At 37.8% G+C, this 14,824-nt stretch overlaps 1 protein-coding gene and 1 long non-coding RNA gene across 10 annotated transcripts in view; one reads left to right on the forward strand and one right to left on the reverse strand.

Moving 5' to 3' along the window:
* The first annotated feature begins 3,276 nt into the window (after positions 1-3,276).
* Positions 3,277-12,237, forward strand: LOC116532723. Its single transcript, XR_004260943.1, has 2 exons — positions 3,277-4,625; positions 11,008-12,237. It is a non-coding gene; the product is annotated as an uncharacterized LOC116532723 (long non-coding RNA).
* SYBU (syntabulin) overlaps positions 11,742-14,824 on the reverse strand; it is a 114,124-nt gene continuing 111,041 nt past the window's right edge. For 7 of the 9 annotated variants that reach the window (XM_032252107.1, XM_032252066.1, XM_032252116.1 and 4 more), the window contains one exon: positions 11,743-13,578. In XM_032252107.1, coding sequence (XP_032107998.1) covers positions 12,471-13,578 — 1,108 coding nt within the window. In that variant the 3' untranslated portion in view covers positions 11,743-12,470. Of the gene's footprint in view, positions 13,579-14,824 lie in introns of all 9 variants that reach the window. The other 2 variants (XM_032252084.1, XM_032252075.1) reach the window with 1 other exon arrangement.

Below are 14,824 nucleotides of genomic sequence, written 5' to 3' on the forward strand. Positions count from 1 at the left end.
GCTATTGTACACAGGGCTGCAATGAACATACATGTGCATGTGTCTTTATAGTAGAACAATTTATAGCTCTTTGGGCATATACCCAATAGTGGGATTGCTGGGTCAAATGGAATTTCTATTTCCAGATCCTTGAGAAATCGCCACACTGTCTTCCACAATGGTTGAACTAATTTACACTCCCACCAACTGTGTAAGAGTGTTCCTATTTCTCCACATCCTCTCTAGCATCTGTTGTCTCCAGATTTTTTAATGATCGCCTTTCTAACAGGTGTGAGATGATATCTCAGTGTGGTTTTGATTTGCATTCCTCTAATGACCAGTGATGATGACCATTTTTTCATATGTTTGTTCACCTCATATATGTCCTCTTTTGAAAAATGTCTGTTCATATCCTTCGCCCACTTTTGAATGGGGTTGTTTTTTTCTTGTAAATCTGTTTTAGTTTTTTGTAGATTCTGGATATTAGCCCTTTGTCAGATGGGTAGATTGCAAAATTTTTTCTCATTCTGTTGGTTGCCAATGCACTCTAATGATGGTTTCTTTTGCTGTACAGAAGCTCTGGAGTTTAATTAAATCCCATTTGTCTATCCTGGCTTTTATTGCCATTGCTTTTGGTGTTTTGGTCATAAAGTCCTTGCCTATGCCTATGTCCTGGATAGCTTTGCTTATGTTTTTTCTGGTGTTTTTATGGTGTTAGGTTTTATGTTTAAATCTTTGATCCATCTGGAGTTAATTTTAGTGTAAGGTGACAGGTGGGGTCCAGTTTCTGCTTTCTGCACATTGCTAGTCAGTTTTCCCAACACCATTTATTAAACATGGAGTCCTTTCCCCATTGCTTGTTTTTGCTGGGTTTGTCAAAGATCAGATGGTTGTAGATGTGTGGTGTTTCTTCTGCGGTCTCTGTTCTGTTCCATTGGTCTATGTCTCTGTTTTGGTACCAGTACCATGCTGTTTTGATTACTGTAGCCTTGTAGTATAGTTTGAAGTCTGGCAATGTGATGCCTCTGGCTTTGTTCTTTTTGCTTAGGATTGTCTTGGTTATGTGGGATCTTTTGTGATTCCATATGAAGTTTAAGTGTTTTTTTCCAGTTCTGTGAAGAAGGTCATTGGTAGCTTGATGGGGATAGCATTGAATCTATAGATTACTTTGAGCAGTATGGCCATTTTCACAATGTTGATTCTTCCTAACCATGAGCATGGAATGTTTCTCCATCTGTTTGTGTCCTCTCTTATTTCATTGAGCAATGGTTTGTTGTTCTCCTTGAAGAGGTCCTTTACATCCTTTGTTAGTTGTATTCCTGGGTATTTTATTCTCTTTGTAGCAATTGTGAATGGGAATTCGCTTTTGATTTGGCTCTCTGTTTGTCTGTTATTGGTGTATAGGAATGCTTGTGATTTTTGCACATTGATTTTGTATCCTGAGACTTTGCTGAAGTTGCTTATCAGTTTGAGAAGATTTGGGGCTGAGACGATGGGGTCTTCTAGATATACAATCATGTCGTCTGCAAATAGAGACAGTTTGACTTCCTCCTTTCCTAATCAAATACCCTTTATTTCTTTTTCTTGCCTGATTGCTCTGGCCAGAACTTCCAATACTATGTTGAATAGGAGTGGTGAGAGAGGGCATCCTTATCTAGGGCCTGACTTCAAAGGGAATTCTTCCAGCTTTTGCCTGTTCAGTATGATATTGATGGTAGGTTTGTCATATATAGCTTTTATCATTTTATGATACGTTCCATCAATACCTAGTTTATTGAGAGTTTTTAGTATGAAGGGCTGTTGAATTTTATTGAAGACCTTCTCTGCATCTATTGAGATAATCATGTGGTTTTTGTCTTTGGTTCCATTTATGTGATGGATTACATTTATGGATTTCCTTATGTTGAACCAGCCTTGTATCCCCGAGATGAAGCCTACTTGGTCGTGATGGATAAGCTCCTTGATGTGCTGTTGCAATCTGTTTGCCAGTATTTTATTGAAGATTTTTGCATCGATGTTCATCATGGATATTGGCCTGAAATTTCCTTTTTAGTTGAGTCTCTGCCTGGTTTTGGTATCAGGATGATGTTGGTCTCATAAAATGAGTTAGGGAGGATTCCCTCCTTTTGTATTGTTTGATACAGTTTCAGAAGGAATGGAACCAGCTCCTCTTTGTACGTCTGGTAGAATTCAGCTGTGAACCTGTCTGGACCTGGACTTTTTTTGGTTGGTAGGCTATCGATTGCTGCCTCTACTTCAGTCCTTGTTATTGATCTATTCAGGGTTTTAGCTTCCTCCTGGTTTAGTTTTGGTAGAGTGCAAGTGGCTAGAAATTTATCCATTTCTTCCTGGTTTACTGGTTTATGTGAGTAGAGCTGTTTGTAGTAATCTCTGATGGTAGTTTGTATCTCCGTGGAATCAGTGGCGATATCCCCTTTATCGTTTTTTATTGCATCTATTTGATTCTTCTCCCTTTTCTTTTTTATTAATCTGGCTACTGGTCTATTTTGTTGATCTTTTCAAAAAACCAGCTCCTGGATTTATTGATTTTTTGAAGGGTTTTTTGTGTCTCTATCTCCTTCAGATCGGCTGTGATCATAGTTATCTCTTGCTGCTAGCTTTTGAGTTTTTTTTATCTTGCTCCTTTAGTTCTTTCAATTTTGATTATAGGCTGTCAATTTTAGACCTTTCCTCTCTTCTCTGGTGGGCATTTATTGCAATAAATTTCCCTCTCAATACTGCTTTAAAGGTGTCCCAGAGATTCTTGTAAGTTGTGTCTTCATTCTGGTTGGTTTCAAAGAACATCTTTATTTCTGCCTTCATTTCATTGTTTATCCAGTCAACATTCAGAAGCAAGTTGTTCAGTTTCCAAGTGGTTGTGCTGGTTTGAGTGTGTTTCTTGATCCTGAGTTCTAGTTTGATTGTGCTGTGGTCTGACAGACTGTTTGTTATGATTTCGGTACTTTTGCATTTGCTGAGGAGTGATATGTTTCCAATGATGTGGTCAATTTTATAGTAAGTACAATGTGGTGCTGAGAAAAATGTATATTCTGTGGATTTGGGATGGAGCGTTCTGTTTATGTCTATTAGATCCACTTGGTCCAGCTCTGCATTCAAGTCCTGGATATCCTTGTTAATTTTCTGTCTCGTTGATCTGTCTAATATTGACAGTGGAGTATTGAAGTCTCCCACTATTATTGTGTGGGAGCCTAAATCTCGTTTTAGGTCATTGAGAACTTGCTTTATGTATCTGGATGCTTCTGTGTTGGGGGCGTATATATTTAGGATAGTTAGTTCTTCCTGTTGGATTGATCTTTTTACCCTTATTTAATGGCCTTCTTTGTCTCTTTTGATCTTTGTTGGTTTGAAAGACTTACTTTCTTAAGTTATTGCCTAGAATTGACACTATGTGAGACTTTAAAATGTCATAGATACTCCATAGGCCAAACATTGCTAATATATTTTTCTTAAAGTGATATTTCATAAAAAAATCATGAGTTATGCAATGAGAACCCTTTGAGCCCTGAGCCCAAGCTTCCAGACTAAATGTGATTACAGAATAAGATGAAATTTAACTTTGGTACAGAGCATTTTATAGCCCCAAATTATATTTCCAGTTATATTCATTAGCATTTCTACTAATAAACTCCCAACTTAAATAGAATTGAGCTCAAAGTTTTAATAATGTATTCCCTTCCTTCTTTGTATTTATATTTAGTTATTATGGGAATACAACATGGCTTCTCTAAATTTGGGGTTCTTAGAGGATCACCTCCTTTAGCTCAATTACTTGTATTGCTTTTCCCCAGTAGCTGAAAAGTAGTTAAGTTTGCTTTGGTCATGATTTTCAGGTGTGTGAGGTTTTTTTTGTTGTTGGTTGGCTTTTTGGTTTTTGATTATTTAGAAATAAAGACTGATTCGAAATTATAGTTAGTATGATTAATTAGGAAGAAACAGATTTTTCTTGTAGAACAGATAATTCTGGAATTTAGTTTACGTCTATTGACATGTAAACTAAATTCCTGTATTAAGTTGGGTATACTGTGGTCCCAAAAGTAGTCACTGAGTTAAATGCGTATGACAAAAACTTCATGATAGCAAACTGTCTCCTTTAGCTACTAAGTTTATGGTTTATCACTTTTGTTTTCTTGATTTCAATAAAGAATTGTCAGTTTTAGATGCTTATTAGAAGTAATAAGAAATACTGGTAGGCTTACATAGAATTAGTGAAGTTTTAATTGTTTACCAAAATTGTACATTTCATGTGCTAACAAGTAATCAAAGACATGTGAAACTTACTTTGTAGTTTTTTTTTATGCAGACATTTCATGGTTTCTAGCCATTTCTTATTCTTAAGCTTTACCTAGGGATATCCTCTATTCGGCTCTTCTTTTAGTGTAGCATATTTGAGTTGACATTTTAGAACTGAAAATTTAAAATTCTGCATCTGAATTTCTCAGTTTTGACGTGTACTCACCTCTGGGTTTTTCCTAGGTTGTTTCTAGATGAAGATTGGTGATTGGGCAGAAGGTAACTATAGAAACCAGCATCTGGATTGAGCTTTCAACACCACTCTACAAGCTACCACCATGGTATAAACCTAACCATAGTCAGTGTTCCAAAAAGCCTGAATTTTGTTGAGAATGGTATGTTAACTAAAGGATGATTTGAACCAGACAGAGCTAACATACTCGTTTGATCCTATGAAGTTCAGATTTGGAATAATCAACAATGATTTTCATACTCCTTAAGCCTCTTGCTCAAAGGAAATCTTTAATTGGGTACGTAAGCAAACACGACAGAGTTCTGGATGGATCCATGCTGGGAGGTTGGGAGTGGGCTAGACCCTACAGATTAGGTGAACTGGAGGGCTGAAGAAGATAGTGGGTTCATCAAGGGTATATTTAGTAGCTAATAACTTGTTTTTGTCATTTATATCTTTTTTTTTTCTAATTTGTATTGCTCTGTCCTAATACAGTATGAAGGAATTTATTTTTTTCTTTGTGTAATTTCTTTTACTTTTCTTTAACCAAAACTGCCCCAAGCTCACAGCAATAGCACAGCTAGGCAACTCCTTTTGTACTCAACTGTTTTTTTTTTTTTATATTGCCTTCTACTTTTTTCTTCCATCCCTCTTGGTCACTACCATTGGGAATTCTCAGTAACCAGAGTAAGTTTTGAGAGCTAGTAAGATGCTTTTTCACCAGACACCTTCAATCTTCTATAGCTTGAAAGAAACACTGTTCTAGGGACCTCCCTTACCATCTTTTACTGTCATACAACAGATTTTGTTCCTATCCTTTCATACCTGCTGCTGACTCTGCTAGTTCACCAACAGAAACTTTTGCAGAGAAGCTCACTGAAAGTCTAGAGCCAGTGCAAGATAATCCTAGCCTACTCTTTCAGGGTACTTCATTTCAGGGGTTCTTTCTGTAGATGCTTTCCTTATATACATTGATCAGGTCACACCAGCTCTCAGAAATTCCCAGAATTCTCAGAGCTGCTGTAGAAATAGTACAGCATTAAACAAATTGCCAGAGTTTGCAAATCTTTTAAATGGAAATGGTTATAAGGGCTGAGACTGTATGTAAGTGTTCAGTATAAGCACTCAATAATTGGAAGTCGCTATGAGGCCCTGTATACTTACCACATCTCACCATGCAGTGGTACTGGCAGCCCCTTCCCTGTAAAGAGTGGGAGAAGTTGCCTAATCTTGCAGTATTTTATACACCCTTAAATTGAACTCGAAATTTAGCAAGAAAGAGAACATTTATTGTACGTCTCAGTCTTTGACTAATTGTATCAGTGACTCTTAGCAATCCTGTAAGAGAGATCTTACCCTTATCTCACATATAAGGAAACCAAGCTTAGAAAATAAATTGTATACTTGATTAATGGAATGGAAAATAGCAAGCTTTGAGAGGACGTTATAATAGTGGTTAGTCAACAGTGTATGTGGACTGTGATTTCTAAGTCCTCTTCTGATGAAACTATGAGCTGCCCAAAAGCCTTTTAAAGTTTCTCCTAATTCTAATGAAGATAGCATTACAAATTATAGTATATAATACCCATTTGTGTTTTCTAATAATTTGATAAATATGAAGAAAATTAGCTTGGTTTTTATTTTCACACAAATGACAACTGTAGGTGAATATCAATGCCATATAATTACGTATTTGCAGTTTATTTGCGTCAGATAATCAAGGCAAAATGAAATGTGGTTTATATTCACACATCTGAAGAAATAAGCCAATTAGCTCACTCGATTGGGTCATAATTCTGACGAGGTCAAGGCCACAGGTTCTATGCCTGTGCAGACCAGTATCATACCTAGAGTCCTTCCTGCTACAAACTGTCCCTAACCTTATCTAGTTATCTTATTAACGACTGTCTTTAGGATTTGGTTGAATGAGTGGCACAGAAGAAAACACCTCCTTGTATAGAAAATTCAAAGAACATACTCTGATCAGCGGTATGTTGACTTATTCTTGGACCAATTTTGGCTCCTTATAAGATATTAACTACTACCCATAATTAGTTTTATTTGTCAAAATATTCAAACCTTAATTTGAATCCTTATACAGCAATGCCATTTTCAAACCTGTTGACTATTCCTGAATAAATGCAGTGCTTACCTGCTTTAGAGAGAAAAACAACACCATCATTAGATATAGTGGCCTCTGAAATTAACTCAGCATTTTATTGCAGTGTTAAATGAAGATGTGCATAAGAATATAGATATATTTAACTTGTCACATTAAGTTTAAAACATGAAAATACAAGTGCTTTTATTGTTTTGTGAGGCTCTGCAGTGCATCTGAACCTTGTAATTACCTAATCTGTCTTGATTAGAAGGAGCCCTTATGGAGTGAGACAGTGCATGGATGATCATTTTTAAAACTTGTCTATTTACAGCTTTCAATGGGAGTTGTAAAAATTACTGTCTGCTTTCGTTTTTCATTTTCTGTATACAACTAACAAGCCAGAAATAATGTGCTGGTTCAGAAGAATTGAAGGTCAGTTTAAAATGCCAGCACCTATTGTTTACTGTGGAAAGCGAGGCTGGCAAATCATTTCAAACACTGGGAGCTATGTAAATTGTGAGGAAGGGAGGGAGGTTCTTAACTGCACCATCAAATTAGAGAAAGCCATGATACCTACCTTTGATATTAACAAGGGGAGCCAGACTTGATTTTATAATACGTCATCTGTTATCATGATAGTCTCAGATACTTACATGGCTTCTATACTCAGAGAGAATAAGTTAAACTAATAGGGCACTGGCAGGCAACATTTTATAACAAAGGTTTAGAAAAATTCCATTAAGCATTCCTTTATTTAGGGCAATAGACAAACATGTCTTCAGCATTAACCAGAGCAGTATTTCAATTAACTACCAGTTTTCGTATATGAGATCTTACATGAACTGGAAGTTTTCAAAGAACCTGGTATATAGGGAAATGATATGCAAGATGTTCTCAGAAGTGATACCAGAACCCCTGCAGGGGGCCAGAGGGAGGCCAATGGCTGGGCTCCCAGCCTGATGTCTATGTTCCAAAAACTACATTTCTATGTGTTTTATATATAGGGGTTTTTAAATGTCTAAAATACTTATTAAAGTATATTTTTCAACAAAAATAAATGCTACTAAAATATTTCAATATTTTAACAAAACTCTTCTAAGTAGCCCTTAAACCTTTTTTACTTAGAATTCTTTGGAGTTATTATTGTAACCATTAGTTATAACCACCATCATTATTGTGGGAAAATCAGCAGTCACAGCAGTGCATTATCTTCTAGTGGGTTTAAAATAATTACCTGATATAAACCTGTTTTATTCTATTTGGACTTGCTAATTGTTTTTGTTCAGGCAGGATAATTGAGACTTTGTTGACATTCTTTGAAAATTTGATTGTTACTAGGCTACTGCCTCATTGTGCACTTTTCGCCTGGCAAGATTGTAAGGAAATAAAATTTTTTCAAGTGCACACTGACACAAAATGGAAAGGGAAACTACCCCAAATCTTTTAAAATGAAAAACCCTCAAGAGAAAAACATATCAGACCCAACCACTACTTAGGCAGGGCAAATGATGAATGCAAATCACAGACTTGCTTTTTCTTCTGCCACAAATGTCAGAAACGCTTGGCATCTGAGTACATTGCATTTTTTTCCCCTCTTCTGAACAGCTCAACTTGGAAAGGTCAACATACCCCTTTGGGAAAAATCTTTTCTTATAAATTGGAATGTTTGCACATATAACTGTAGGAAATGTTTAACATTTGCTTTGATAAGACAGCAATTTGTTCAATAGAGTGGAATTGTTCTTTTTTTTTTTCCATTTCCTTCTTGTTTGTACATCACAGGTACCCAAATCACTGAAAGCAACATTGAGGCACTTTTTTCTATGGGATTAGATCATGCTGTCCACAAAAGCAGCCAACGTCTTGGGCTTCCGAAAGGCAAAAATGTTCCATCTTTTATTTACTCCAAGGGACTCATTTGTGAGAGACTGTTCTGAGTAAAAGCAGTAATTTTCCACAGACTATACATGCTGAAACCAGAAAAAGGGAAGAGAATGAGGGTGATGGGATGTCCAGTGTCTCCAATGAGTTATGTTGTTTGAATCTTTTGGTTTATGTAAAGAAGGATATAGGACATTAATACAACAAAGCTATTTCTTATTGGTGATCAGCTGCATCCAATTTGACAATCAACAAATATTTGCGGTTTGTGGAGAATTCTTTCTAACGAGAGCCTATCCTTTCTCTCCAACTTGAATTGATGGAGAATAACGCCGAATTTGTGTAGTTATATTTGTTTCTATGGAAACAGATACCCAAAACAGACTTATAATTTTTTTTTTAAGTAAAAATGCTTTTAGCAATGGCTTAAAATAAAACGAGGAGGGACTTTAAGGAAGATACCAGTATCTAGGTATTGATCTGGGCTGGACTACAGGAAGGGACCTGAATCAGCATGGCTCATTATTTTGGGACACTTCTGATTATTCACCTCCAGAAATAGTTTCCCTTCCATTTCAAACAAATCCTTCTACTGCTGACTAGAGCTGCACGATGTGTAAATACAAATGTATGTGCTTGAGACACATGTGTATTCCAATAGAAGTGTCCTATCAGAGGCAAATCATCTGCTCACACACATATTCCCATGCCCTGCATCCTATTTCTTCTTTTCAAGGGCTCTCCTTCTTCAATTAATTTATAATTTTTTTCTTATTTTTCCCTCCTATGTCATTAATTTGTTTCTCTTCATTGGCCCAATCAGAAAAGCATACAAACATGTTCTATCTCTTCTCAATATGGAAAAATTAACCTTTGACCTCATATCTCCTTTTAACTACCATGCATTTTCCTATTCTCCTTCATTGTAAAACTTAATAAATTCAGCAGCACATATTTCTTTCCACTGTCTCTCTTCCATTCACTCTTCAACCTGCTCCAATTGGCCTTCCATCCCCATTTCTCCAAAGAATGATCTTGACATAGTCACTAAGACCTTGCTGTCAAAGCCAGTGACTATGTAACTATTCTCATATTATTCAATCTCTTGGTGGGATTTCAACACAAATTGACTGCTCCATTCTTGAATCACTGTCTTCTCTTGGTTTTTAAACTACTAGTCACCTAGTTTTTCTCCTACATTTTGGGCTGCCATTTCTCTGGCTGTTTTGTTGGTTCTTCATCCTCTACCTCTATCTAAATGTAGAATTACCTCAAAAGTCCATTTTTGACCTTTTTTCCTTCTCTTTACTCTTCCTGGATGACCTCATTTGCTCCCATGGCTTTAATTACCATGCAAATGCTGAAAAGGTTCAATTTTATAACTTTAGTCCTGACAGCTCTCTTGATTTTCACATTTAAATATGCAGTTACTCTTGATATCTCCACATATTTTAATAGACATCTCAATTTTATTTTCCTAAACCTGTTTCTCTTGAACTCTTTGCATTCTGAGCAAATAGGGCCACCATTTATCCAATTGCTCAAGCCAAAAACCGGAGTCATCCTTGTTTTTTTCTTTTCCTTGCTCCACATTTAATCCATCAGCAAATCATATTAGTTGTATCTTCAAGCTGTTTCAAATTAATCTCTGTATCTACTTCCACCTCCAAATTTTTATCACCTTTCACCTGGACATTACAATAGGCCCCTAAATGGTGTCACTGAATAAACTAAACCTCTACCGTGGTTTATGTGACCCCATATGAACCAACTTCTTGTTTACTCCAACTTTCTTCGTTCTTCTCACTCTGCTCCAGCCACACTGACCTCCAGAATACTCCTGTCAAATGCTAAGCTCTTTCTATCTAATGGTCTTTGCATTTGTTCTTGCAACATTTTGCCTCATATCTTAACATAATTGATTCTTTTTCATCCATTCCCACCAATGTTATTTCTTCAGAGATGTGTTCTTTATTTTCACCTCTGCCATACATGGTCAAAACCTTATTTCCTTGGAGGCACTCACCACGATCTGAAACCATCTTTTGCTTATTTGTTGGCATGTTGTGGCCTTCACAGATACAGAATGTAAGCTCCTTGAGGACAGAAACCTTGTCTGTCTCTTTCTTGTCTCTTTCACTATTTAAGACCCATCCTGGAAAGTGCCTAGTTAGCATCTGAGTAGCTGGTAAGTATTTGCTGGATTAATTCATTCATTCAACAGCAATTTCTAGACTTCCCACTATATGCCAGGTACTGTACTCAGTTCTTTTTAAATTTTAATTTATTTTTAGAAAATTAAAATATTTAAAAAAAAATTTTGGGTACCCAGTAGGTGTCTATATAGGGCCTATGAGATATTTTGGTATAGGCATGCAATGTGTGTGTTATAATCACATCATGGAAGATGGGGTAGCCATCCCCTCAAGTATCCTTTGTGTTAAAAACAATTGAATTATACTCGTTTAGTTATTTTAACATGTGCAATTAAATTATTATTGATTATAGGTTCCCTGTTGTGCTATCAAATACTAAGTCTTATTGTTTCTTTCATTTGTTCTAGGTTCTTGGCATACATCTGTGAACAAAACAGAACACGGATCCATGCCCTTATGGAGTTAATATATAGTATGGAAGATGGGTGATGACCAAGGCATTGTAAAAAAAAAAAAAATGGTATGTTTAAAGGTGATAAAGACTATGGAAGAAGAGTTTCTGTATGAGAACTTAGGGTATTCTCCAGGTCTCTTCTCTTTGTGTGGTAAAGTAGAAAAGGCTTTTGCAAACACTTGAAATCATGGCTTCTGGAGATGAGCTCTGAGATCCTGAACATTTTTCCTCTTTGAGGCTTAGCTCCCTTATATGCGTAAAATGCTAATCTCAAAATTTTGGTGTAAGCACCAAATGGTTATAGATCAAATACCTTCTTATCCCTTCCGAGCCACCAGCCCTCATCCTCATTCTGGGGAAGGAAGCTATATGGCACTACTATATTCTCCCTCTCCTGCACACTCTTAAGCATGCCTAAGAGAAATCAACCCAATGTTCCTGAAAACCTTCAAGATGTACTTACTGCATAAACGTGGACAAACAAGTGCGTGGGTATTTAAGAGCAAACAAAGCTACTTTTATTCAGAAATGATGCTTTTTAAGTAAGGGTAGGAAATTTTCACCTTTTTTTAATAAGTCTTTTTCCCTCTTTCTCATTTATTTCAATTCTTACAGACCCCTACTGATAAAGTGTAAGATTTGCTATTTATTGTTTTCCTTATACATAGAAGTAAAATCACAGAAATAATTATTTTATAGGAGGATAAAACATTTATTTAAATGGAAACACTAATCTTTATTTTCATCATGCTGAAGTGTGTGGTTACAATTTCCAATAAAACACTATATATAATAAGCAAAAAAAATAAGTTAGTACATTGTAAACTTACACACAGTTTCATCAATTAACAGTTTAAGAACACACAAGCCATTTAAGACTTTGGAGCTACATTTAGCAAAAAATTGCAAACACTCAAATCTTATTAACCCCAAGTAAGACACTAAAGAGCTATTCAAGACTTCTTCAAACCAATTACACAAATACATGTTTATTTTTGGTTACAGTCCCCTGCTATGCACAAGACCATTGGAATGCTGGAACAATTACACATTTTAAAACGGCACAAAGCAAAGCAAGGAGATAACATGCCAGCCTTAGAGAAGCTGTCTTGAAAGTGCAAACTGCTTTTTCTCTTCCTGAACCACTAGGATAAGAACGGGTACCTCAGACGACACGGCAGGGTCATGAGCATGCTTTCTATACTGCACTGGTGGGACATTTACTGGAACCAGGTCTCCATGCCTTTGAAGATACCTCTGGTTTTAAACAGTGAACAGGCTTCAACTAAATATAGTGCAAATCAAATACCGAGGAGCAAAACAACAGAATAGAGACCGTCACAGATCAACCTCCTGTTTCTCTACCTGGCACAACCCACATGGGACACATTGGCACACGGTAACAACAACTTCTATTTAGGTTTTGATGTGGAAGGCAGTGCGGCGGAGTGAATGCAGGGCAACCACGCAGCAGCCTCTGAGCAAGGCCCCGATGTTATAGACAGGATCCGTTCCCCCTCTCTGAGTACTGAATGCCCACAGAACCGTGGGGACCACGGGGGCAGCCACAGCCAGGAAATCCACCAGGAAGCTGCTGCTCCAGTACTGCCTCATGACGCCCCCGTGAGCCAGTGGGATGACCCCATCCAACCTCTCTTCCACGCAGGCTGCAAAATCCAGCTCTCTCATGAGGCGGTTTGCATGAACTTCCGCATCTACCTTGGCATACGGGGTCTCCACGGGAGACAAAAGGATGGCTGAGTTTGGATTTCTTGGAGTTAAATCGATCACCAAGGCAGGGAGGGACTCTGGGAAGCTCTCCATCGAGTCTGGCTCAGACTCATCAGGGGATGCCAAGCTTGATGGACAGGGGTCCTGGAGCTTCTGCAGCACATTCTGAATGAGCTCCGAGATGGCAGGGCTGTAAGGCACCACGTCGGTCTGGACGGCTCGTTCCACCACCACACTGCCCTCCTCCTGACCCACCACCATGGGCAGCAGCTCCAGGACGTTAGCCCCAGGGGTGGAATGCACAAGCTCCAGGTCACCAGATTCTGTGGTGGTGGCTGTCACCATCTCATCTAACAAATCTGTGCCGTCGGCTATGCTATCTCCCACCAGCAGCTCCCTGTCAGCCCCTTCCCCCATGACCTGCTCTTCCAGGGATAACCCATCTGCCATTGTGTCAAGAGGTGGGTTGAGGTTTAAGCTCTTCTCTGGGGAATCACATGGAAAGTCTAGGCACAGTTCATCCCTCAGAGAGCCACTGTGTGCCATCTCCATGCTCTGAAGGAGAGACTCCAACTTCTTGTTTTGGATGTTTATGTCCACAAAATATTTCTGAATGCCTTTATCTTTATCAGCCAAGCTGCTCCGCATGGTTTCGATGACCTGTTTGAGCTGTTTAATCTCTTTCCTGGCTTCTTTGAGTGCCAACTGGGCCTCTACTCGGTGGCACTCCTCCTCAATCCAGTCCTCTCGCATGCGGGCCAGCTGGGACTTAAGCTCCATGATTTCACTTTCCCTAGAGTGCCAAGAAAAGCATGGTTAATAAAAATAAATAAATAAATAACTTTGATTTGGGCAACAGGCAGTTCTGGCAAAGAGCCAAGAACTCATACTCTTCCACTTGAAATATAGATGTGAAATCAGTTTTGAATGCAGGGAACTCAAGAGAATACAGCACAACTTGAGAAAATATTCCAGCCTAAACTTAAAGAAGCAGTGCATTTTCTCTTTGGCAGAGATTAGCCATGAACTTTCTCTTTAATTGTAAAATAGCTAAAGTAATAATAGTAATCAGAATCAGAATCAAAATAGCTACCACAATTTCCTTTTTTTTTTTTCAGTACTCATTATGGGTCAGACATTGCCCAAAGTGTGTTACAAGTCTTCTACTCAATCCTTAATATTTGAAACTTTATGATTAGAACAACTTAGCATCTCTTAGCCTGTTTTTATCTCCATAGCCTACCTGTTCCTAATGTCTATAGTTTGTGGAGGAAAAGGCCAGTTCACTTTTAATTACCTATCAAAGACAGAAGGTAGACTGGTAAGTTTTTGCCTTGCTAAATTGTTCTGATGGCATTCCAATGATAAACATTTTGGAAATCATAAAATGCTACAGTGGCAGGGACTTTACATATTGACAACTGCTTATTCGATCTCCTCTCAGGATAATACTGAATTCATCCTACATGAAGGAGAATCTATCCTAATTTTTAGATCCTTCACAGGACAACACTATTTCAAGATATTTGTATATAAATTCTTTCCTACATATAAGTTTTTCATAGTCAGTCCTTACATTCTCAGTGGACAGGAAGTCCGAGTAGTCAGGATCCTCATATATGTAAAGAAACCTCAATATTGTTCTTTAAGTTTAGGCTAGAATATTTTCCCAAGATTTGCTAAATTCTCATTTCTTTCTCCCTTGAGTGCTCAAATCCTCCCATGAACTCCTCAAACCACAGACCAAACACTTCCAGACTCAGGGTTTGACTCACCCCAGAAGGGAGTTTGGGTCTCAGCTCTATTTCAGACAGATGAGGAACCAAATTAATTTGGAAGATGAAAAATGTCCTTTCCTCATAGTCTGTGCCCTTATCTCCCCACAGTTTTAGCAACCAAGGTCATTGAGTTTTCTCCATATCTTTGTGGCGGCAGAGGAGGAGGTTTGAGCTGATCAGGTAGCTAACCCAGACTCTTAGAGAATGTGAATGCCACCTTCAACCTGAACTCGCAGCTACACTGGTCAGAGCTTTTCTGGT

The sequence above is a fragment of the Sapajus apella genome, unplaced genomic scaffold (assembly GCF_009761245.1).
Source record: "Sapajus apella isolate SASKATOON/1434 unplaced genomic scaffold, GSC_monkey_1.0 scaffold3, whole genome shotgun sequence".
NCBI lineage: Eukaryota > Metazoa > Chordata > Mammalia > Primates > Cebidae > Sapajus > Sapajus apella.